Source organism: Hyperoodon ampullatus (assembly GCF_949752795.1).
Source record: "Hyperoodon ampullatus genome assembly, chromosome: 10".
NCBI lineage: Eukaryota > Metazoa > Chordata > Mammalia > Artiodactyla > Ziphiidae > Hyperoodon > Hyperoodon ampullatus.
Genome location: NC_136923.1, coordinates 31,930,054 through 31,955,282, shown reverse-complemented (window position 1 = coordinate 31,955,282; position 25,229 = coordinate 31,930,054). Strand labels below are relative to the sequence as shown.

The following is a 25,229-nucleotide window of genomic DNA, read 5'->3' as shown; positions in this document are numbered from 1 at the left end:
CTTGGGGCATGCGGGGAAGGGGCAGTCCTGCTGGACAAAATTGCAAGGTGGGACGAAGGTAAGGCTGACATGATAGGCCAGGTAATAGAGACCTTCATGGGTGTCCAAATGCCCTGGGCTCTCTCCAGGTGGTGATGGGAGCTCCTTCAGGGGCTTTTAAAGCAGGGGGTGGGAAAGAGGGGGTGCTGTAGTCAGATTGGAATTTCAAAGGATGACACTGGTGGTTACTGGGCTGGCTGAGTTGGAGGACTATTTAAAGTCAGGGAGACCCGTGGGAATGGCCTTCACCCTTCATCCCTGCAGGATATGATTGTGGCCTGACCTCAGACAGGAGGGCCAGATCCTAAAGCAGTTCATTGCCCAAATCATGGGCTACAGTTGGGGCCTTGGTGTCCTTGGCATTTCTGGTCATTTCGCATGGAACAGGACACCCTCAAGAAGACGGAAAGCTGATGTTCCTCTTCCTGTGGCCTCTCTTGGCAGGTAGAGCAGTGACAGCTGATGGGGCTCTAGCTCCGGACATGAAGGCCATTGTTTTGGACTGCAAAAGACCCTAGTTTCCTTCTGAGTAATTCAGGGGAGGTATGAACTCAAGCTCTAGAGGGAGAATAGAAGACACTCTTCCCAATTTGGCTCAAGATGAATTAGATACAAGTTGAAAAATGAACGCAGTTGGGCCAGTCTTGTTTCCTGAGCGCCGGGAACAGTCCATACCTATTGGAGCTGCTTTATGTAGAGGCAGGAAATGGTTAATAAAATGGCACCCTTGTATCTAGGCACGACTGGTCTTTTTTTTCTTCTTTGGAGAGACAGATCCTTTGCTGTTGGTGAAGGCCCTTGAAGACTGAAGTTTAAATTCAACTGGAAAGTGGTCGCTGACATCCAGGGCCTGTAAAGAGAAAGGAGAGATAAATTTGGGAATTAGGAGACACCTTCATTTTAGTAATGACGAATTCAAGCTGAGGGAGGCCCAGGATGAAATGCCCCAAGTCACCCAACAGAACATGCACTGGGAGCATTGTCCCTGCACCAGTTCAGTCAGAAATTGAGGCAGGTCCTCAAGTCACGGAATCATAGACTTTGAGACTCAGGGTCCAGTGGCTCAATGTCAGATCTCCATTGGTGACCTGAACCACCAGTGGGTGACACCGACCCATCTTCCCAGGATGGTGGCACAGAAAAACAAGATGACAGCTGTACCTTCTGTTCGGTCAACCTATAAGCTTTCTGGAAGTCAAAGATGCTGCTTGATTGAGGAACAACAGAGGTGACAACCTCTTGTCCTCTAAGCACGATCCTGGAGAAGAAGAGGGAAGATAGTCACATTAATCCACCTTGTTGATTTCTGAGATCAAACCAGGCTTCCTGCTTGAAATCTAGAATGACTGAACCGCTTGGCACTTTCACATGGAGTTCAAAAGTCCAGCCCTGGTTTTGGCTTGTGTTGAAGCTCAGGACGGGCCATCCCAAAATATGCCACAATGGCATATTGATTATTTTGACTTAAAGTTACTTAAACGGCTAACGCAGTAGGGACACTCTGACCCTCCTGTCAGTCTCCCTGAAAGCAGGAAATAAATCTCCTCTGTGAAAGATGCACTCCCTGCATCTGGAGCTAGAAGGAAGGACCAGCACCCTTATCCCCAGAGAAAGGGAATTCAGGCCAAGCAGCCTGTGTGAGCAAACCTTGTTACTTCTTTTATTCACTGCCCCAAGCCCAAATTCTCTTTAGATTCTTCACTCATTGAGAACCCAAAACCTGCGTTTCTTTGTCCTCTCAATTCCTCACAAATGTATTGTTTTTTTGGTCTAAAAAGTATAAAAGCTGCCTGCTTTCACCACTTCTTTTTTTTATTTTAATTTTATTGGAGTATAGTTGATTTACAATGTCATGTTAGTTTCAGGTGTACAGCAAAGTGACTCAGTTATACACATATATATTCATTATTTTTAAGATTCTTTTCTCATATAGGTTATCACAGAATACTGAGTAGAGTTCCCTGTGCTGTACAGTAGGTCCTTCTTGGTTATCTATCTTTTTAAAAAATATTTTTATTTATGTATTTATTTGGCTGTGCCAGGTCTTAGTTGCATCATGCGAACTCTTAGTTGCAGCATGTGGGATCTAGTTCCCTGACCAGGGATCGAACCCAGGCCCCCTGCATTGGGAGCGTGGAGTCTTAGCCACTGGACCACCAGGGAAGTCCCTATCTATCTTATATATAGTAGTGTGTGTGTGTGTGTGTGTGTGTGTGTGTGTGTGTTCATCCCAAGCTCCTGATTTATCCCACATTCCCCCTTTGGTAACCATAAGTTTGTTCTCAATATCTGTAAGTCTGTTTCTGTTTTGTAAATAAGTTCATTTGTATCTTTATTTTTTAAAATTAGATTCTACATAGGAGTGATATCATATGATATTTGTCTTTCTGTGTCTGGCTTACTTCACTTAGTATGATAATCTCTAGGTCCACCCATGTTGCTGCAAATGGCATTATTTCATTATTTTTTATGGCTGAGTAATATTCCATTGTATATATGTACCACATCTTCTTCATGCATTCCTCTGACAATGGACATTTAGGTTGCTTCCATGTCTTGGCTGTTGTAAGTAGTGCTGCAGTGAACACTGGGGTGCATGTATCCTTTCGGATTATGGTTTTCTCTGGATATATGCCCAGGAGTGGGATTGCTATATCATATGGTAGTTCTAGTTTTAGTTTTTTAGGGAACATCCATACTGTTCTCCGTAGTGATTGTACCAATTTACATTCCAACCAACAGTGTAGGAGGGTTCACTTTTCTCCACACCCTCTCCGGCATTTGTTATTTGTAGACTTTTTTTTTTTTTTTTTTTTTTTTTTTGCGGTACGCGGGCCTCTCACCTTTGTGGCCTCTCCCGTTGCGGAGCACAGGCTCCGGACGCACAGGCTCAGCGGCCATGGCTCACGGGCCCAGCCGCTCTGTGGCATGTGGGATCCTCCCGGACCGGGGCACGAACCCACGTCCCCTGCATCGGCAGGCGGACTCCCAACCACTGCGCCACCAGGGAAGGCCCTTGTAGACTTTTTGATGATGGCCATTCTTACTGGTGTGAGGTGATACCTCATTGTAGTTTTGATTTTCATTTCTCTGATAATTAGTGATGTTGAGCATCTTTTCCTGTGCCTTTTGGCCATCTGTATGTCTTCCTTGGAGAAATGTCTATTTAGATCTCCTGCCCATTTTTTGATTGTTTTTTTGACCTAGAGCTGCATGAGCTGTTTGTATTTTTGACATAGAGCTGCATGAGCTGTTTATATATTTTGGAGATTAATCCCTTGTCAGTTGTTCCATTTGCAAATGTTTTCTCCCCATTCTGTAGGTTGTCTTTTTGTTTTGTTTATGGTTTCCTTTGCTGTGCAGAAGCTTTTAAGTTTAATTAGGTCCCATTTGTTTATTTTTGTTTTTATTTTCATTACTCTAGGAGGTAGATCAAAAAAGATATTGCTGTGATTTGACCACTTCTTAGGTTCTATTTCTATGAGACCTCCATGTGCACAAATTAAGATTTGTTTCTTTTTCTCCTATTAATTGGTCTTGTGTCAATTTTATTATAGTCCAGCCATAAGAACTCAAGAGGGGTTGAGGCAGAAATTTCCCCCTCCCCGACAGAGACCCTCAGGACAGTGCCTATGGTTGGGAAACAGGGTCAGCTCTGCGGTGATCTGTGGGCATGAGGACAGTGTCCCTTGTGTGAGCAGGGAGCCCTGGCGGTAGAAGAGACACGGACATCACAGCACATTGCAATGGCTTGCGTACTGAAAAGATGTTCCCTTTGCAATTATTTTCACTTTTCCTGATTCAATTATGGAGAAAGCTTCTGGTTTATCTTTAATGCCTCCCTAAGCTCCTATTTTGACCAAGAGAGAGCATTCTGCAGACAAGAGAATTAAGGTATAATGTAACATTGTTCGGTTTTCACTGGGCTTACTTTTACAATTATTTTTTATCTATGGCAAGTGGTGCTGTTTTCTTACCTTAGCTTTATGAAATTTCCTTTTAAAATATATTTATTTCAGTAATAAGTGAATAGATTTAAAGAAAAATATAGAGAAAAACCATAGTACAGTTGCTTTACAGTGATGACAGAAAATGGGAACGTGGTGGTTAAATGGAATCTAATGTATCCCGAGTGTGGTGATGTGGTTGGGGTCTACAATGGCCCCAGCTGACTGGCTGAAGAATAACAAGCTGGGTTAAACTGCCAGCCCATGACTGTCCAATGAGCTTTCCCTGATTCCGACCAGCTGACCTGGTTTCCTTTGTTTGTGACCAACACCACCTGGTTAATTTTTAACTAATCTCCATAAGTAAACTCTTCGCATTTGGGTGGAGATTTCTTTTTTTTTTTTTAAGTTTTTTTCTTTTGATGTGGACCATTTTTAAAGTCTATTGAATTCGTTACAATATTGCTTCTGTTTGATGTTTTTTTGGCTTTTTGGCCGTGAGGCATGTGGGATCTTAGCTCCCCAACCAGGGATCAAACCCCCTGCATCGGAAGGAGAGGTCTTAACCACTGGACCACCAGGGAAGTCCCTTGGGTGGAGATTTCTTGAACCCATCCTTTCAGACCCAGAGAGTCAAGAACAGCATAGTTAAGGCTCCCCCATTTCAGACTTCTGCTAGTTCTGTGTGCTGGTGAGTCTGCGGATCACACTAAGTTCCCTGCGGCTGCTCCAGTGCCCAGCCAGCTCTGGGCATCTCGGCCTGTCCACTAGCACTCAGCACATGGAAAGTGTTCAATAAATATTTGCACACAGAACAAAGACTGGAATTGAGGCCATTTCATCTTCTCCCCTCATATGCCTTTTTACAAACCATAAAAGATATATACTGTTATGGAAAACAGAGAAAATTCAGAGCAGCAAAACAAGAAATTAATGTTTAAAAAGGCACATTGTAATCCTGCCATCCTTTGGCATACAAGTGCGTAATACTGGGGGTCCTTTAGTAAACACCTTTTTTAACCTGTTCCGCCACCCCATCTAATCCATCTTTCCCTGGGATTCACTGTTCTGCTCCATTACTTTCGATCACCTCCCTCTCCTCTGCCAGGGATAAAGAATGGGACCACAGAAGGGACTTGACCTGCCCAAGACCACACAGCTGGCATGTGCGAGTGGGTGAGTGGCCCTCTCCAACCAGCTTTGCTGCAGCCCCTCAAAATGGGATGGCGGGGGCAGGTACCCAGGAAGCTCAGTCTCCTGTAACTTCTCACCTCGGTTCTACTTCCCCCAGGGCCAGGGCTGTTTCCACCTTGGGGAGCAGAAGTGATGATGTCTGCGGAGGGCGCACCAGCCCTGAAAGCTCTAACAGGAGCAGAGGAGGTCACGGGATGGGAAGGAAACTCAGAACTCAAAACTAGAGAAATGGAAACTGTCTGCGTGCAGATGGCCATCGCGTGCAGACTGAGCTTGGGAACAGCAACCACTCCTGGGAACAGGGCTCCTAGGGACTTTCCTGCCTGTGGTGTCCGCTGTGGATGTGCCAGTCATGAACATTCACACGCTTCAGGTCCCCCCTCACCTCCCTCCTGACTTAAGGAGCAAAGTTGAAAGCTGATTGAAAATCTCCAGGGAGGCTTTACAAATACCAGAGAATGCTATTATTTAAATGTATATATTTGCATTTAGAAATGTGTAGGAATTCCTTGGCAGTCCAGTGGTTAGGAGTCGGGCGCTTTCACTGCCATGGCCCGGCTTCAGTCCCTGGTCAGGGAACTAAAGTCCCGCAAGCTGTGAGGCACAGCCAAAAAAAAAAAAAAAAGTGTATAGCAAAAGCATTAGAAGTGTAAATTTCCTTGCACTAACTAGTCTCATTTTTAGACTTTTACCCTGAGGAAATCATAAATAAACACAAAATGCACATATAGGGGCTTCCCTGGTGGCGCAGTGGTTGACAGTCTGCCTGCCGATGCAGGGGACACGGGTTCGTGCCCCGGTCCGGGAAGATCCCACATGCCATGGGGCGGCTGGGCCCGTGAGCCATGGCCGCTGAGCCTGCACGTCCGGAGCCTGCGCTCCGCAGCGGGAGAGGCCACAGTGAGAGGCCCGCGTGCCGCAAAAAAAAAAAGAATAATAATAAATGCATATATAGGATGTTCATTTCAGCTATGCTTTTAATAGCAAACCCTTGGTAACAACCTAATGCCCAGTGACAGAGGACTGAGTGAGTAAACTGTGGTATGTCTTTGTGATGGAATAATTGACAGCCAATGAATATATTGAGCATTTACCATATTCCAGACATTGCATGTGAAGATTTATATATGTTACTTTGTTTAGTCTTCATGTATGAGTGAGGCACTACTACAATCTCCATTTTACGGGTAAGGGAACAAAGACACAGCTTAAGTCTTTTGGTCCCAGACATATTAAGTGGTAAGAGCCAGGATTTGAACCTAGGCCCGTCTGACAGCAAAGCCTGCACTTGCCACCGCTAAGCTACAGTGACCAAGGCCACCATATATGGCCACGCAGGTTGCATACTGCACAAAGTACCCAGTGGAGAAGCTTAAAGTCTAATTGGCTCAGGTCTCCAAGCCAAGAGCTTCATCTGCCCAGAGGGGGCCACATTTTCCAATGCACACCAAGCACTGTGTGGGCTCGTGGTGGTCTGGTAGATGCCTCCTACCTGTCATAGGCACAGTTTGTGCTCTTCTTGATCGTGGTATCCTCTTGGTCTCCGATCAGCCAAATGAACTTGGGGTCGGTCCTCAGGCGGATGTTCTTCCAGGCCTTCTTGGGGACGTAGCTGCAGCCGGCATTGAAGTCACCCATGAAAACGAAATTCTGAAAGACAAGATTCGAAACTGTCACCTGTAGGCATTGTAGTCTAATGCTTTCAGGCAGAACTGGTAGCAATGACTCCACCTCGCACACCCAATAAACGATGAGTTCTATTATCAGCTGAATTGTGTCCCCCCAAATTCATATGTTCTAACCCCCAGTACCTAAGACTGTGACTGTATTTGTAGATGACCTTTAAAGAGCTAATTCGGGTAAAATGAGGTTATATGGGTGGACCCTAATCTGATGTGACTCATAAAAAGAGATTAGGACATAGACACAGAGGGAAGACCAAGGAGAGGGGCCTCAGAAGAACCAAACCCTGTTGCCGCTTTGGTCTTGGACATCCAGCCTTCCAGAACTGTGAGAATATAAATTTCTGTTGTTTAAGCCACCCAGTCTTTGGTACTTTGTTACGGCAGCCCTAGCAAAATAATAAAGGGTCTTAATTTCATTTTGCTTTTTAAAAGAAGAGGCCACAGTTTAAAATGGAGTCACAGTTCTGATGACTATTTGACTGGCGAGTATGACAAGGAAGTGTGTTCTCAGTGGGAAGAAGGTTGTTTGCTGTAGCTGCTCCCTCCTGTTCTTAGTCACCAAATCTCTCTAATTTGGGGCGCAGATTTAGGTGGGGATGGAAGAATCCAGCTCAGTTATTCCCTCACTTCCTTTGTCTCTGACTTAAACTACTGTAAGGTATAAACATATGAATGAATTGATGCCTTTTGTTTCCAAGCAGGGAAAATGAACTCGGGTGGTATATTTGACAGCTTTGGCACTGCTCTTTCTCTCCTCTTTTGAAGCTAGGAACTTACTCCTGTGGAAATTTTGCCTATTGAGGAAGTGAGAAGAGGCTTAAGTGGGGGGTGGAGGGGGGTGATAGAATGCGCTGTCTGCCTCTGCCCCGAGACCACCATCAGAGCATTCTATCTTGGAAGTGTTTTTCCTTGCAGGGCTCTTGAAACAGAATTTTAATACTCCTCAAGAGGAAATGCAGATTTCCTTGCTTGTGCTATTGTTTGGTGTTGTTGCTGACTTTAGAGTTTTCGTCAAAAACATTTTATTTTGACCTTGGGTATCATGGTTTTCCCTGAGGTCAGTGGGCGCGGTTGAGGACAGGATGTCATCCTTAACCCGAGTGTCAACCAGCTTCTATTAATATAGGCATGATTTATTGAGCATTCACTGTGTACCAGGCTCAGCGTTAAGCATTTTCTAAAGTTTAATTTAAATCTTACAATAAACACCAGGAGGTAGAAGGAACCTTTGACAGCCCTGTGGAAAAAGGATAGAGGGGTAAAGTGACCTGCTCTAGGCTATTGAACCCTGATCAGCCTCTCTGAAGGCCCCTCGCTCAGAGCACAAGAGTTTCCCCTCTTGTTCATTTTTGTGCCACTGATGGCTCCCCACTGCCTGGCACTTAACAGATGCTCAATAAATTCTTGCTGAATGAATGAGTGGAATTTATAATTTTAGGAACAAATGAGTCTTTCTCTTGCCCTGCTTTTTACAAATAAGCAATGAAATATACCCCTTGTGTGCGCCATGCCCCAGCTCTGTGTCCACACTTTATTTGACTGATTTTGCACTTTGAGCAGCAGAACTGAGGAGGAGGAAGGGGGTCACTGGAGTCACATCTCAAAAGGAGAAAAGAGGAATGAGGAAGAGCCCTCTGAAGCACTTCCATATTTGCCAAGAGCTTTCGTAGGCCTCGCAGACACAGGAGGTGGCATCCCTGTTGTCCACACGAGGAAATAATTGAAACCAAGAGGGATGGTGGATGTATTCCCCTTCTGTGAGAATAGCACCCCTAATTTCTTTGGGAAACCATCTCCCTCCTCCACCTTAGTCCCTGAGGTTGGGGTAGAGCTGAAACAGACTTAACCAATCAGAGCATCTCAGCCACCTGATCACAATGATTGGTTCAGGGATGGACATGTGACACAATCATAGCCAAGGAGACTCAATCCCAGGGTATTTGTTGCATTGTGGGGCAGAAAATTTGTCAATTGCTCTGGAAGCTGCTGGCAGCTATCTTACCATCCCAAGGGTGGAGCCAGCCCGAGAATGGAGCCCACCCAGGGGAAAGGAAGGTCAAGAGATGGAGAGAGAGACAAGACAAGCCCTGATTACCTTGTCTGAGCCCTGGGTCCAGCTATGCCTGAACCAATAAATTGCTCTTCCTTTTCATGAGCCATTTTGAGATTCTGTCACTTGTAGCTGAAAGACTCCTGACCTCTCTTTTTCTTACTATTCTCAGTCGTGAAGTGGGAATGATCAAAATAGTTATCTCATCAGGCTATTGGGAGGATTAAATAAACTTGTCCATGTCCAGCCTTAGCATAGTGCCCGGCACCAGGTACTCATTCGCTCAGTGAATGGTGGCAGCCATTGTTAGTGGAGCAGGGTATGAATTCCCAAGGCCCACATGGATGGTACCCAGGCAGATTCCGCAGTAAGATATTTAGGACTGAGGGAAGGCCTAAAATGAGGCTCTAAATTGGTGGTGGTCTGCACAGGCCCTGCGTCCTCGCCCTCCCTCAGAGCCACTCATGCCTCAGGGACCAGATTCTGCCCCTGCTAGATGGGAATATAGCAGACACAGAGGGTCATCACCTCCGCCTTCCAGCGATGTTTCACATCCGTATAGACATCAGCCAGCTCATCAATCTCTTTAACGGATGTCTCAGGGGTGGTGTGCAGGGGAACAATCACGAAGTCCTTGACAGCTGAGGAAGAGGAAAGAGGCAGAGGTCACACGTTTCCTCTGGCAAGATTCCATGAACACTGCTTGAGGGAAACAGGCTGTCCCCCCAGAAGGCACGGACTGTGTCGTCTGGGGCCCCCCATTTCCAGAGGGTCCAGTGGTTGAGATATAAATGATCTTAGGGTCATAAGGCAGCTATTCTCAGCACACGAAAGCCTCTTTTCTCCAACTCGCCCTGCGTGGCTAAGAGAAAGCTGGTAGACGGTGTTCCTGACTGGCATTGTGGGTGTTTTTATTTTCTCATTTTAAAAAACCCCGTATTTTCTATTTTTTTAAAATATGAAGGCTGTTTGGCTTTGTACTAAGAAAAAACGGTTTTTCTAATTTAAAAAATTGAGGCTTGTCAGTATACTCCTTTTGTAATCAGAAAAAAAAAAAAAAGCCTGGAAAAGTTAATTTAAAACACAGAGTGGTCCTTCGTGGAGTGTCTAAAAACCTCCCCCACCAGGAGGGACTGAGGGAGCCTGAGAGAGGGGATGTGGGCATCTTGCCCATCTGTGTCGTTCTGAATACCTCCTTCTCGGGCTTTCCCTTGTTCTGTGCCTGGGTCCCCACTCCTACTCAGGAGCAGGGGGCTGTTGAGTGATCACTGCTCAAGTCCCACAGCAGGGAGCCGGGACTCAGACCGGCAGCCTGTCTCCAGGACCACACCCTGGTCCAGCAGCCCGTCTCTCACTCTCCCCCTCACTCCTCCTCTCCACTCCCCAACCTCTTTTTGGTCCCCTAAACACCCCAGCTCCTTTCCCACCTCTGAGCTTGTGTGCTCACTATGCCCTCCTCCCTCCAGAATGCCTTTCCACCACCTCTCTGTGACTGGCTTCTTTGGGTCACAGCCATTGTCACCTCCAAGGGGCCATCCCTGATTGCCCTAAGGTGGCCCCTCACCCGGCTATTCAGTGAACCCTGCTTACTGCCTTCATGCTCTGAAATTACCTGCTTGGCTCCTTAGTTTGGCCCACTGGAGCCTAAGCTCTGTGAGAGCAGGCTTATCTGTCTTGTTCACCCTCTTGGCTCCAGCACCTAGCACCGTGCCCGGCACATTGGAGGTGCTCAGAAATGTTTGTTGATTGAATACATGAATGAATGAATGAGAGAATGAATGGAGGAAAGAAAATATAGATGAATGGCCAACTCCTTCATCTTTAATCCCAAACAGGCAGGACATAAAGACATTTCCTTAGGCAAGATAGAAGACTCCAGACATGACACAGCTGTAGTGCCATCCCAGCCAGGGTGGGTGTGTGGGGGAGGGGGAGGGAAGGGTGGAAGCTCCAGACAAACAGGTTTGTTCAGCAGTTCACAAAGGCTCAGAGAAGAAATAATGATTTGGTGGGGAGGGCCTCTCCTAACACTGCCAGATCAGCTAAATGTGAGTTGTGTGCATGACAAAGATGATTATTGAACATGCTCTCTGAAAGGCATTTCTTGCCCTCAATAGCCCCCATCTCCTCAGTTTTTTGTTCTTTGGTTCTTTTCCTACTGGGAATTTCCTACCATTCTCCCATGTTTATTTTCCTGCAATACTCTGCCCCTGAGCTAATTAACCCTCTGCCAAAATAGTGAACTTCATAGTTCAAGCTGTTAATATTTGTGTAGTATAGATATAGGTATTCATATACACAGCTCTGCATATATTTATTTGGTCATTCCCTGTCTCCCCTGTTGCAACATAACTTCACAAGGGCAGGGACCTTTCATCTGTCTTGTCCAGTGCCCAGAACAGAGCCTGACATGTAGTGGGTGTTGAAAAAATATTTGATTCTATATAGTTCCAGTCTATAAACCAAATTAATTCTTGACTGTCCATTGAGGGTTGCATGGTGGTAAAAAGTGTGGGCTCCCGAGATGCTAGTTTGAGTTGCAACCCTGGCTCGTCCACTTCCATAACTGCTGGGTGACCTTGAATAAGTGACTCCATCTATTTGAACCTCAGTCTCTTCCAGGGTAAAGTGGAGATAATCCTAGTTGCTACCTTGCAGGGTGTTGCAAAGATTACAGGAAGCTGGCGCTAATCAGGGATCAATAATTGTTAGTGACTAATACAAGTACTATTGTTGTCAGAGATCAGGGTGCAATCTTTTGGATTTCCTCTCCACCCCCAATCTGTGGGGGAGATTGCTCAGTGGGTACTGGAGGGACACTGTGATTCTAGGTTGGGAGATCATCTTTGCTGGCCATTGCTAGAATTTTTCAAATGAAGGAATAGCTGTACTTGATTGGGACTAAGGGATTTTTGTAAATAATTTCTATCAGCCTAAATGCTCCAAAGAGAGTAAGGTTGTCATTGATTTAAGAAAGTGGCTTCTTAGCTGAGGAAGTCTTGAGTCGTGGCATTCTGAGAACCCAGCCTGGTGTCATCAAACTATACTGCATCCTCTACATTCAAGTGTTAGAAGTTCTTAAGGGTCATCTCAAGCCTGATGCCTCACTAAAGATGCTGCATAAACCCTGGGATCACAGCCCACACTCAGGGCTGCTGCCCATTTATGGGATCGCTGGGGATATCAGGGGTGAGAGGGGCCTGTGGGTCTCACCGGTGTAGGGTGACTGGAACCAGACCACAAAGGGTTCCCTGGAAAATACATCTGCATCGCCAGCCTGATAGTCATGGTAGAGGTAGCTTGCTTTCACAGACACTAGCTTTTCCCTAGAAGAAAAAAAAAAAGAAAGTCCTCCCAGATGAGTTGGTTGGCTTCTTCCTTCTTTCAAGAAGCAGAGACGTAGGTTCTCACAGCTCTGTTGGCCTCCCCTGCAGGCTTGAGCGCTGGAAGGGATCTTTTGCCTGAGAACAAGGCTCAGTCAAGTCTTCCCAAGGGCCAGAGCCCTTTGGGAGCTGAAGATCTGAGCAATACTAGTTATCTAGGGAACTCACAACTTAAAGGTCAGATTCGAAACAAATTATTAGTAGGAAGAAGATGAGAATATGAAGTCCCAGAGCAGCCATGCTGGGCAGCTCAGGTTTCCATCCCCAGCCAGGACTTGACCAGGAAGAAAAAAGAACTCTTCACTCTCCTGACCAGGTCACTGAGTCAACCAGTAGATTAGTTTTGAAGAGCTAATACTTTGCATCAGCCCTGATTTTGACAGCAATTATTTTGATCAATATTGAGAACTGGTTAGAGATCCAAATTTGGTTTTAAAGAAAAGATTTTGATTCTATTCATAGTCATAATTGATAAGTGAACCATGTTCCAGGAAGCATAATTTATACTTACTTATAGAGAAAGGCATACTGTTCTTTGTATGTGTTTCTTCCAAGACGAGAGCTAATCACATAGTTATATGTTTTGCCTCTTCTTGAATTTCTGGAAGACAAAAAAGAGTTTACATTGCATCTTAAAGAACAAACATTTCTCTACTGCCTAGGTTCCCCTCCTTCCAGTCTACCTCTGTATCTCCCGTGACGTCATGTAGGAGGGCTCTGTTCATCATAAGCTTTGAGTCTCATAAGAAGGGCCACCACCATTGACTGGGACTGTAACATCTACCAGGATCTTTACAGCCATTATTTCTTGTCCTTATAAGGTGGGTACTATCGTTACTCCATTTTTATAATTTGCAAGTACAAAGCTGGGATTTGAACTCAGATCCTACTCACCCCCAAATCCACCTGCTTTGGCCTGTACCTGTGGGACACCACTGAGACCATGAAAGATTCAGGCCACAATCAGCCCCAAACACTGTTCTGGCCCATGGCTGGGCTGCACCTCATACTTCCTGGTGGAGTGTACCTCACTAGGTCACCCTGTCCATGCACCACTCCTGAGCATTTATCATATGCAGGATTCCCAGTAACATTTTTTTGGACATTCTCTTCTGCTCTGAAAACCCCCAGACATTTTCTCACAAGTCCTGGAACTATGATTCCAAATCAGCTATTGTTTCTGTCCTGGGGGCTGAGGATATTGTCATGAAGTCCCATTGAGCCTACCCCTCACCCTTATCAGGGAAACTTGACTCTCAGATGTGTTTGCCAAACTTGCTGATAACTCCACCCTGGGCAGAGCATGACGCGGTTCTACTTCATCTTCCCACGAGAAGCTCTGGGGCATGTCGAAGCTGTGGCCTACTCTCAGGTTCCGTTGGAAAAAAGCAGAGTGTTTAGGGGCCAACTTAGACCCTACAGAAATTCCTGGGAATGAATATTCTAAGGCAGATCTGGTCATGGGAGCCCCAGGAGTGCAGACAGTGGATTCTGCTGGGCTTCCAGTTTGGGAAGGCTGGCCCTGTCCTGAATCTAGCCTTGCCAAGTCCTGGGTTGGCAAACTACTCGCAATGACTCAGCTGTGAAGTGAGGAGGGCCCCTCCTGGCTTACAGGGAATTAGGAGACAAACAGGCCTGGCTCTGCCTGGAGTCCATGGCATGGAGTCTAGGGAGGGTGGGGAGAACCGAGACCACTGGAGGTGGGAGGACTTAATCCAGACCAACTGCGGGCAGGTGCCTGGAGCCCCCGTCCCCTCCGTCCCTCATAATTCTGAAAACTGGCCAGGGCCACTCCAAGGACGGCTGAGGGGGCTCAGAATAGAGCATTGGCCTTGGAGACAGACACGACCCGGGTTCAAAAGTAGGTTTGGCCATTTACTGGCTGGGTGACCTTGGGCAGGTCCCTGCTCTCTGTGCCTCAGTCCCTCAGATATAAGAGAAGCAGTAACAGTACCTACTCTACAGGTTGTTGTGGGGAGGAAATGAAATAGCACATGTTCATTGATTAACAGGATGCCTGGCAACTGTGATACCCTGGTTAGGGTTTTAATGGTAGCTGTTTCTTATGGCCCTCTGGACCATCACCTGCCATCACACTTCCCTTACTTTGACTAGTAATGAACATCCCAACGTTTAGTCGCCACTGCTCCATACCAGGCACAGCTCAGCCACTTACATGCATGATTAAATTTAACTATCGCCACATCTCAGGAAGATGGTGGGTTCTCTTACTATCTCCATTTACAGATGGGGAAGATGAGGTACAGTGAGGTTCAGTAACTTGCCCTTCGTGGCAAAGCCAGAATCCAAACCCAGGTGGTCTGAGCTGAGCATAGGTGCCTAACCCCTGGACTACACTCCCTCTGTCATTGTCAAGAGCAGGCTCAGAAACAGAAGACCTGGGAGGCTAAAAAGGAGACACCCTGCTCCAAGTCTGAGTTTTCAGATGAGAAACTGAGGCCCAGAGTGGGTGGGTGCGGTCAGCCCAAAGAGCCCTGTGTGTGAAGGAGAGAATCCAAGGCTCTTCCTCCCCAGCCTGATGAGGCTGGATTGACCATTCATTTCTAAAACACAATGTGAGTTTTCCTAATTATAAAAATAGTATAATAATGGCCAGATATCACTGTTTTTTCAATCTGAATGGGGGGGTGGTACATGGCTGTTTGTTATCTCCTCTGTGCTTTTAACTATGTTTAAAATATTTCATAAGAAAAGGGAAGGGGGAGTGTAACATGCTCATTGTAGAAAATTTGGAAAATACAGAAAATATATAGAAGAAGAAATCACATTAAATTCCTTGTAAATTTGTACCACTGTCCACATTTTGGTTCATTGCCTTTGAATCTTTTATATGTTTTTTGTTTCGTTTTGCTTTTTTACATAATTGAACTTGGTATCTATTGTATACCCTATTGTTTAATCTTATATCTACAAAAGAAACATTATCTTAGAAGCTTTAAGAAATTAGTTTGTCTCAGAATTAATAGACGGGGGCCCTTGAATATGCATTTTTAACTCACTCTGGGGTGATTATTCTTTGAGAAATAAATCATAAATAGAACCCAATATCATTTAAAGCTATTCGAGGACATTCATTTATAAAATTTTAATTTATAGAGTCAATTCAAAATTTTTTTCAAATATTCAAATCATACAGAAGTATATAAAATAAAAAGCAAATGTTCCCCATTTTCTTCTCACACCCCTTCCACAATGGTCCTCCAATCATACCCACCACCGCCCCAGAAATAACCACTATCAACAGTTTGAGCACATCCTTCCTGTCTTTCTTTTATGCTGACGCAAATTCAAGCACACCCTCATTCATATACGATGTAGTGTGACTACTAAAATGGGCTCTTCTACCTACAATTCTGAACTTGCTTTTTTCCATATATGGTAGCCATCTTTCCATGCTAGAATATTTAGCTCTAACCTATTCTGTGGTAACCATGACGTTTAATTGCTACATAATATTCCAGCCTGTGGGTATATCATGATTTCATATTTGCGCTCAATCTTTTCTTTGTAACAGTACTTCTCAGCTCAGGCTCTAGTCTGTTTCTTTCATTTCTCTCGGTCCTGACTCCTCACCCGTTTCCCTCTTTTGCTTTATCATGTTAAAACTAGCTGGTTGAACGTTCTCAGGACCACAGTTAATAAAGTTGAAAGCCTGGGCAGTGTTGGCCACGTGACCTGGTGGTCTGGGCCAGTGCTGGCTCTCACACTAGTTTCAGTTCCCAGGGACTTTCAGAGGCCCTTGCACCTGGCTTTGAGCCGACAGAGTGTCCAGGGGCCCTGTCTTTACCCGTTCAGTCTCTCCATCAGTGTGGGACAGATTATGTTGTTGCTGTCCTTGATTTCCATCAGGAGTATGATGTCACAGCGTTTGATGACCTGCAGAGAGAGAATTCCCAGGGGTGTGAGGCCATTTACTACAAATAATGAAATCTTTTATTGGGCACTTACTATAACATAACATACTATGCTACTATTTTTTTAAATTGAAGTATAGTTGATTTACAATGTTGTGTTAATTTCTGCTGTACGGCAAAGTGACTCAATTATACATATATATATGTTCTGTTTTTTATAGTTTCTTTTTCATATTCTTTTTCATTATGGTTTGTCCCAGGACATTGACTATAGTTCCCTGTGCTATACAGTGGGACCTTGCTGTCCATCCATTCTATATGTCATAGTCTGCATCTACTAACCCCAGACTCCCATTCATTTCTCCCCTCCCCTCTCCCCCTTGGCAACCACAAGTCTGTTCTTTATGTATGTAAGTCTGTTTCTGCTTCATAGGTAGGTTCATTTGTGTCATATTTTAGATTCCACATATAAGTGATATCGTATGGTATTTGTCTTTCTCTTGCTGACTTACTTCACTTCATATGATAGTCTCTAGTTACACCCATGTTACTGCAAATGGCATTATTTCATTCTTTTTTATGGCTGAGTAGTATTCCATTGTGTATATGTATTCAATACCACATCTTCTTTATCCATTCATCTGTTGATGGGTGTTTAGGGTGTTTCCATGTCCTGGCTATTGTGAATAGTGCTGCTATGAACATAGGGGTGCATGTATCTTTTTGAATGATAGTTTTGTCTGGATATATGCCCAGGAGTGGGATTGCTGGATCATATGGTAATTCTAGTTTTACTTTTCTGAGGAACTTCCATACTGTTTTCTACAGTGGTGGCACCAATTTACATTCCCATAACAGCGTAGGAGGGTTCCCTTTTCTCCACACCCTCTCTAGCATTTGTTATTTGTAGATTTTTTTAATGATGGTCATTCTGACTGGTGTGAGGTGATACCTCATTGTAGTTTTGATTTGCATTTCTCTAATAATTAGTGATGTTGAGCATCTTTTCATGTGCCTATTGGCCATCTGTATGTCTTTTTTGGAGAAATGTCTACTTAGGTCTTCTGCCCATTTTTCGATTGGGTTGTTTGTTTTTTTTATTGTTAGGCACTATGTTTTAAGTGTCAAATTGGGTGCTTTGATAAATTAACTAACTTCTCTGAAATAAATGATGGACTCCCTGAGGTAAGTACTATTATCATGTCCATTTTAAAGACAAAGAGCCTGAGGTTCTTTCTGGGAAAGCTGAGATACTATCCAAAGTCACCCAGCTAGAAAGTGGCTGAGGCAGAATGTGAACCTAGGCAACACAAGTCCAGAGCCCAGGGTCATGACCCCTGCACGTCCTACCTCTTGGCTTTGCTTGAATAATTACAATAATAATAATAGTAAATATTTATTAAACCCTTAGTAAGTAAAGAATACCAGGCTGGATACTGCAGAAATAAAGAGGTATAATTATAATGTTAATAACTGTAACAGATAACATTTACTCTGAGCCTCACCAACCCTATCAGATGACTATGATTTTTAGCTCATTAAGCATAGGAGGAAACCAAGCTCAGAGTGATTGAGTAACTAGTTTAAAGTCACACAGCCGGTATAGGTGGTAGAATAGGATTTGAACTCAGGTTAACATGACTGCAAAGCCCAGCATGCTAAACTATTAAAATATAGTTCCGCCCTCAAAGACTCATTATCAGTGAGAGAGACAAATGCAAAGAACTAACTACAATGAGGGGCAAATGAAAGTTGTGCTAAGTAAAAGTCAGAGCTGTGAGAGTGTTGAGGAATAATTAATTACATCTGCCCAGAGGATCAGGAAAGTCTCCAAGGAGGAGGAGGCATTTGAACAGGCCCTGAGAGGTGAGGAAGAACTTAGTAAAAATGCAGGAGAGGCTCCTTCAAGATGAGCAATAACCTGGAAACCAGGGTGCAGACCAAGTCGAAGCCTATTAGAGACGACAGGGACCTTTCTGTGTAATGGGGTCCTGGTAGGCTGGAATTTGTTGCTCAAGGACAGGGTATCCCCAGTGTTAATTTCGTCCTCTCCAAAGACATGGAGCGGGGGGAATATGCCACTGGTCCTGTTTCCAGAGCACATATATGTTCCAGTTTCCTCTCTAAGAAGGGCATAGAAGAGAGAGCCACCAGCACTGGCCTGTGCAGCCATTAAGAAGTGCTGGGGGCTGAGAATGCACCTGTGTAGTGACAGAGGAGGAAGACTATGTCCAAGTCTGGATCCTTCCATCAGTAGGCTTGCATTATATACCCTAAGAAAGCCATAATTCAAAGAGTCATATAGGGCTTCCCTGGTGGCGCAGTGGTTGAGAGTCTGCCTGCCGATGCAGGGGACACGGGTTCGTGCCCCGGTCTGGGAAGATCCCACATGCCACGGAGCGGCTGGGCCCATGAGCCATGGCCGCTGAGCCTGTGCGTCTGGAGCCTGTGCTCCGCAATGGGAGAGGCCACAGCAGTGAGAGGCCCACGTACCGCAACAACAAAAAAAAGAGTCATATAGAACAATGTTCATTGCAGCTCTATTTACAATAGCCAGGACATGGAAGCAACCTAAGTGTCCATCGACAGATGCATAGATAAAGGAGATGTGGCACATATATACAATGGAATATTACTCAGCCATAAAAAGAAACGAAATTGAGTTGTTTGTAGTGTGGTGGGTGGACCTAGAGCCTGTCATACAGAGTGAAGTAAGTCAGAAAGAGAAAAACAAATACTGTGTGCTAACATATATGCAATCTAAAAAAAAAAAAAGATGGTTATGAAGAACCTAGGGGCAGGACAGGAATAAAGACGCAGACGTAGAGAATGGACTTGAGGACATGGGGAGAGGGAAGGGTAAGCTGGGACAAAGTGAGAGAGTGGCATGGACATATATACACTACCAAATGTAAAATAGATAGCTAGTGGGAAGCAGCCGCATAGCACAGGGAGATCAGCTCAGTGCTTTGTGACCACCTAGAGGGGTGGGATAGGGAGGGTGGGAGAGAGACGCAAGAGGGAGGAGATATGGGGATATGTGTACATGTATATCTGATTCACTTTGTTATAAAGCAGAAACTAACACACCATTGTAAAGCAATTATACTCCAATAAAGATGTTAAAAAAAAAATAGGCTTGCATTTCATGGTATCAGCCTTGCAGAGTTCACCAAGGAGAGCTGGGTGCTGGTCATCCAGCCAGCCTGATGATTTAGTCACTTATCACTGTCAGATCTTTCTGGAAGACATTTTAGAATATGTATCAAAAGCCTTAAAAAATGCATTAATCCTTTGGTCTAGTTTTCCCACTTTGAGGAATGTCTTCCATTGTAAAAAGGTATCTACTACTTCTCTACACCTCAGTTTCCTCATCTATAAATTGGCATAATGATAGTCATTCCCTCACAGGATTGCTGGAGGACAGACGGATACTTAGAGCAGTGCCAGACATATAGGAGGCAAACAACAAAGTACTGTTATTATTATTACTTACACAGATCAAAGAAGAAGATGCATTGCAACAGAAAAATTGGAAACAACCTAAGCATCCCCAAATAGGAAAGCATTAAATGAAACATGTTGCAAACACAGCATAAGGCATTAAAAGTTGTGTTTTAAAAGAATATTAATAACATGTAGAATACTTCTCATATAAAAGCAGAATACAAAACTGATGATATAGGGTGTCTCCATGCTGCAAAATAGATTCAGATTTATGTATTTATTTTTGCGTAGAAAAATGCCCATAACAAAGTTACCCAAGTACCAACAACTGTTATCTTCAAGTGATAAGATACTTCTTTATAGGTTTCTGTATTTTCAAAATAGTCCATAATGACTTTTTTTTTTTTTTTTTTTTTTGCGGTACGAGGGCCTCTCACTGCTGTGGCCTCTCCCACTGCAGAGCACAGGCTCCGGACGTGCAGGCCCAGTGGCCATGGCGCACGGGCCCAGCCACTCCGCGGCATGTGGGACCCTCCCGGACCGGGGCACGAACCCGTGTCCCCTGCATCGGCAGGTGGACTCCCAACCACTGCGCCACCAGAGAAGCCCCATAATGACTATTTTTAATTTAATAAAATTAATTTGTAAATTATAAGTTTATAATTTAAAAATTATACCTTTATAATTAAAAAAAATTAAGCTGCTATTAAGAAAGAAAATTGCTTTGTGAGGAAGGAATTGTGGGTGAAGAGGTGGTGGCCGATATTTATGAAGACATGACAGGTGTGATCATAGCTTATTTAACGTAAGTTAAATGAGTTGTCTTGTATAAAGCGTCTACAGTGCCTGGCATATAGTGGGCTTAGCGAAGTCTTTATAAATGTTAGCTCTTATCATGGACTCATTATATTTTCACAATAACCCTGTGCTGCATTTACATTTCACAATAACCCTTTCTTGCTGAAAGGCACGGGGTAGGGGGTGGGGGGTCAGGGAGGAGAAAGGCCTTCCGGAGCCGGTGCACCTGGCTGCCAGGTGGAAGCTGATCCCAGGGCTCCTGGAGCTCCCATCACACTGTGGTGCCTCTGGGATTTTCTAAGGTAATAAAACCCAGAGTCCTGGGAAAGGTTTCAACTCCAGCATCAAAAATAAATTAACCTCTAAATAAAGAGAGTCAACTGCCTCCAGAGGAATGTGAGCACAGTCCCAAGACATTGGTCAGATTACCCAAGGAAAGTCTTATCTAAGTGGGGAGAAAGATTAGAATTGGAAGTTGGGATAAGGTTGATGGCTGGAGGGGGAGAGAAGGAGGAAGAAGTGTGTGCACGTGCACACACACACACACACACACACACACACACACACGCTACCTTCACCCTAGGGACTAACTTCAGTTAAATTCCTCCTGAGTCTCTTAAAGTCTGAAAGCTGTAGAGAGAGTGTGAAGGGTGTCCAGCGATCCTTCTGACAGGAAGTGGGGCTCACCTTCACAATGACATCCATGGCATTACAGTTTGCCTTCTTGGATTCCCCAAAGGACCTCACATTAAAGGAGCAGATCCTCAGGGCCAGGGCGCTGTGGGTGGAGAGGAGGAGAAGCAGCAGGGAGGTCAGCAGCAGAGACATCCCGGGCTCCCCTGGCTTCAGGGCTTGAAGAGAGGACAGCAGTGTCTGGAGAGCGGGCTCCTGGCCACCGCCTCAGGCTCGGCTGACTTGTTTGGCTGACTTGTTAAGCCTGCAGATAACAGGAATTACTGGATTCCTTGTTGCTGCTTTCACTTCTCTGAGGAACTGAAGATCATGGGTTTCATTCCGCAGGGAAATGAAGGAAATGAGCTAGTTTTTGGGATCCCTTGTTTTTGTCACTTGGGTGAGGAAACTGGTCAGTCGAATCTAGGCACTAGTCTCTGCAAAGTCACTCTTAACCCAGCTGGAAGCCAGCTGTGACATCTGGTCATCTCCGCTGTGGTCACATACCACGTACCTTCTCCTGGAAATTGATGAACTCGGAAATGGTCCACCCCAGAGGGCACCTGGGGTGTGGAACCTTCTGCAGGGGGAAGGGGTGGGGCAGGGTCAGTGGGAAATTCTGCCAGATTTTCTGCCATCACTGGGATTTGGCAACTAGCTATCCGTGGACACACCCAGATTCCAGCTCACCAATGACCCTGATGGGCATAATTAAGATAGAGTCTGGTTTGTTTCTTTTTTTATTTAATTTAATTTAATTTTATTTATTTATTTATTTGTTTTGTTTATTTATGGCTGCATTGCATCTTCGTTGCTGCGAGCGGGGGCTATTCTTCATTGAGGTACATGGGCTTCTCATTGTGGTGGCTTCTCTTGTTGCAGAGCACAGGTTGTAGGTGCGCAGGCTTCAGTAGCTGTGGCACGTGGGTTCAGTAGTTGTGGCTCGCAGGCTCTAGAGTACAGGCTCAGTAGTTGGGGCACATGGGCTTAGTTGTTCCGTGGCATGTGGGATCTTCCCAGACCAGGGCTTGAACCCGTGTCCCCTGCATTGGCAGGCGGATTCTTAAGCACTGCTCCACCAGGGAAGCCCCTGGCAGGCAGATTCTAAACCACTGTGCCACCAGGGAAGTCCAAGTCTGGTTTAAATTACATAATTATTAAGACAGGTTTTGTTGTGTACAGTTTAACATACCAAGTACTCGCAGTGTGTTGCCAGGAAAAGCAATTGCTTGTCTGCTGGGATGGGTCTAATACCCTTGCACTTAAACCCCTGGAGAGATCCATGATTCGACCTGATATTATTTAACATTTATGAGAGAGAGTTGTGTGGCCCCAAGAAAGGAAGGTTTTGCAAGAATTGTAGGATTTCAGTCCAAGTAAAATAGCTTTTAGAGATTTGGGCGGGAAGATAGGAAGGTCTGAAAAGCAAAAGAAGTTTGTTTTATATGGATAAAATCCAATCAAGTTATAAACCCAAGTAGGATTTGCAGACTTTGGCAAGGAAAATTCTTCTGCAAAGAGGGGAGGTAATGAGAATAACTTGAAACCAAGCATTGGGATCTCCGGACTACCCCCTCCTGAAGTGATGGGCATGTCGTCACAGCCACCGGGAAAAGCGTGCAGGTATCTCCAACATACATCCAGTCAGCATCCTGGCTGAAGTCTGTGGCCAAGTATACCCAGGCATTCTAAGGAGATAATCCCAAATAGTACATGAAAGGAAGTAATGGCTTCCTGAGCTCATGGAGATGTGAATCTCCCTCTTGGCCGCAGCCCAGGCCTTAAGCCTGGTTGAATCACTGGTGAAAAGCTGGTGGTGATTGTCCTCCCTGGTGAGTGGGCATCTTCTGACCAGAGGAAGATTTAGAAGTCAGTGTGGTACACATTTTTTGTGTCTTTCAAGAAGGAATTTGTACATATGCGGTTTTTATGATCTTGTAACATATGAGAGATTTTGACCTATTAAATTGGCAATCTTGTAATCCCAACATAAAATGTGCAATTGAGGGAATCTTTTTAGATTTGTAATTTTTTTTTTTTTTTTTTTTTTTTTTTTTTTGTGGTATGCGGGCCTCTCACTGCTGTGGCCTCTCCCGTTGCGGAGCACAGGCTCCGGACGCGCAGGCTCAGCAGCCATGGCCCACGGGCCCAGCCGCTCCGCGGCATATGGGATCCTCCCAGACCGGGGCACGAACCCGCATCCCCTGCATCGGCAGGCGGACTCTCAACCACTGCGCCACCAGGGAGGCCCTAGATTTGTAATTTTAAGTTGAAACCTTACTAAGTTTCTGTACAGTTCTGGAACATTTATAAGAATTTTGGGTTAACAGTGTTTTATAAGTTTAATTTTTTTAGACTTAGAATTATTTAGTATTAAAAAGGGTGGCTTTTTTGTTAGTTCAGAAAACGGAAGAACTTTACAAGGAAATAGGTGTATAAAAGAAGTTTAAAATGTTTGTAAATGGGTCCATAACCTTTATGGGTAATTATTTAAGTTTGTTGGATGTAGAATTGCCAGATTTAGCAAATAAAAGTACAGAACACTAGATCAATTTGAATTTTAGATCATTCAAATTTAATTGGGCATCCTGGATTTTATCTGGCAATACCAACTGGACTTATAAAAGGAATAAACACCTTTTTCTTAGATTTATTTATTATTTATTTTATTTTATTTATTTTTGTCTGCGTCAGGTCTTAGTTGCGGCACGCAGGCTCTTTGTTGAGGCACACGGGCTTCTCTCTAGTTGTGGCTTGCAGGTTTTCTCTTCTCTAGTTGTAGTGCATGGGCTCCAGGGCGCGTGGGCTCCGTAGTTGTGGCGCGTGGGTTTCAGAGCATGTGGGCTCTGTAGTTTGCAACATGCAGGCTCTCTAGTTGAAATGCGCGTCCCCTGCATTGTAAGGCGGATTCTTTACCCTGGACCACCAGGGAAGTCCCAGGAATAAAAACTTTTATAAGCTGAACTTAAAAACATGACACTGTCTAAGGCAATAACCACCCTGCCAGGGTCCTGGGAAAGGTTTTAATTCCCAGCATCAAAAATAACCTAAACTACGGCTTCCCTGGTGGCGCAGTGGTTGAGAGTCCGCCTGCCGATGCAGGGGACACGGGTTCGTGCCCCGGTCCGGGAAGATCCCATATGCCGCGGAGCGGCTAGGCCCGTGAGCCATGGCCGCTGAGCCTGCGCGTCCAGAGCCTGTGCTCCGCAACGGGAGAGGCCACAACAGTGAGAGACCCGCATACCGCAAAACAAACAAACAAACAAAAAAAAAAAACTAAAGTATAGGATGAGTGAGTCAATTAATGTTGTTGAATTTTTAAGTTTGATAATTTTTTTAAAAAAATAAATTTATTTATTTATTTTTGGCTGTGTTGGGTCTTTGTTGCTGTGCACGGGCTTTCTCTAGTTGCGGCAAGTGGGGGCTTCTCTTCGTTGCGGTGCGTGGGCTTCTCACTGCGGTGGCTTCTCTTGTTGCGGAGCACGGGCTCTAGGTGCGCGGGCTTCAGTAGTTGTGGCACACGGGCTCAGCTGCTCCACAGCATGTGGGATCTTCCCGGACCAGGGCTGGAACCTGTGTCCCCTGCATTATCAGGCAGATTCTTAAGCACTGCGCCACCAGGGAAGCCCCGGGGACATCTCTTAAGTTTGATAATTTGAATATTAATTTGAAAAATAAAGGAACCTCTGATTAGTGGTTTCTGTATATAGAAACTGCCCTTGAGGACTTCAAAAAAATCACATGAACAGACGGAAGAGATTGACCTCATTCTGTAATTAGCACATTGACTGCATGGACTTGAACTTTTTTTAAAAAAGTGCCTGGATTCTGGAAGTAAAATCCTAAGAGTCAAATTTAACTGAATCCAGCTAAGTGCAGGGGCTTTGCTGAGTGCTTTCTGTTTCATCTCACTTAACACTCCCCCAGGTCCTTATTATGGTCCCTCCATTTTGCAGATGAGTAAACTGAGGCTTGTGCCCAAGGATACACAGCTAGCATGTTGCAGAGCTGGGATCCGATCCAAGTCGCTCTGACTCCGGGTCAGCCTTCTCCCCCACCAAACCAGGCACACCACGCCTCAATGAGAAATCTGCAGGACTTCCCTGGTGGCGCAATGGTTAAGAATCCGCCTGCCAATG

At 44.9% G+C, this 25,229-nt stretch overlaps 1 protein-coding gene across 1 annotated transcript; it reads right to left on the bottom strand.

Annotated features, from left to right (window-relative positions):
• Positions 1 to 772: 772 nt before the first annotated feature.
• On the bottom strand, positions 773 to 21,246 carry DNASE1L3 (deoxyribonuclease 1L3; the record flags this gene model as incomplete). The annotated part of the gene is made up of 8 exons (XM_079713655.1): positions 773 to 889; positions 1,201 to 1,297; positions 6,673 to 6,830; positions 9,444 to 9,556; positions 12,129 to 12,241; positions 12,810 to 12,899; positions 16,107 to 16,195; positions 21,106 to 21,246. 8 exons carry the CDS (start codon positions 21,244 to 21,246, stop codon positions 773 to 775), a joined length of 918 nt encoding a protein of 305 aa, XP_079569781.1.
• Between the last annotated feature and the right edge of the window lie 3,983 nt (positions 21,247 to 25,229).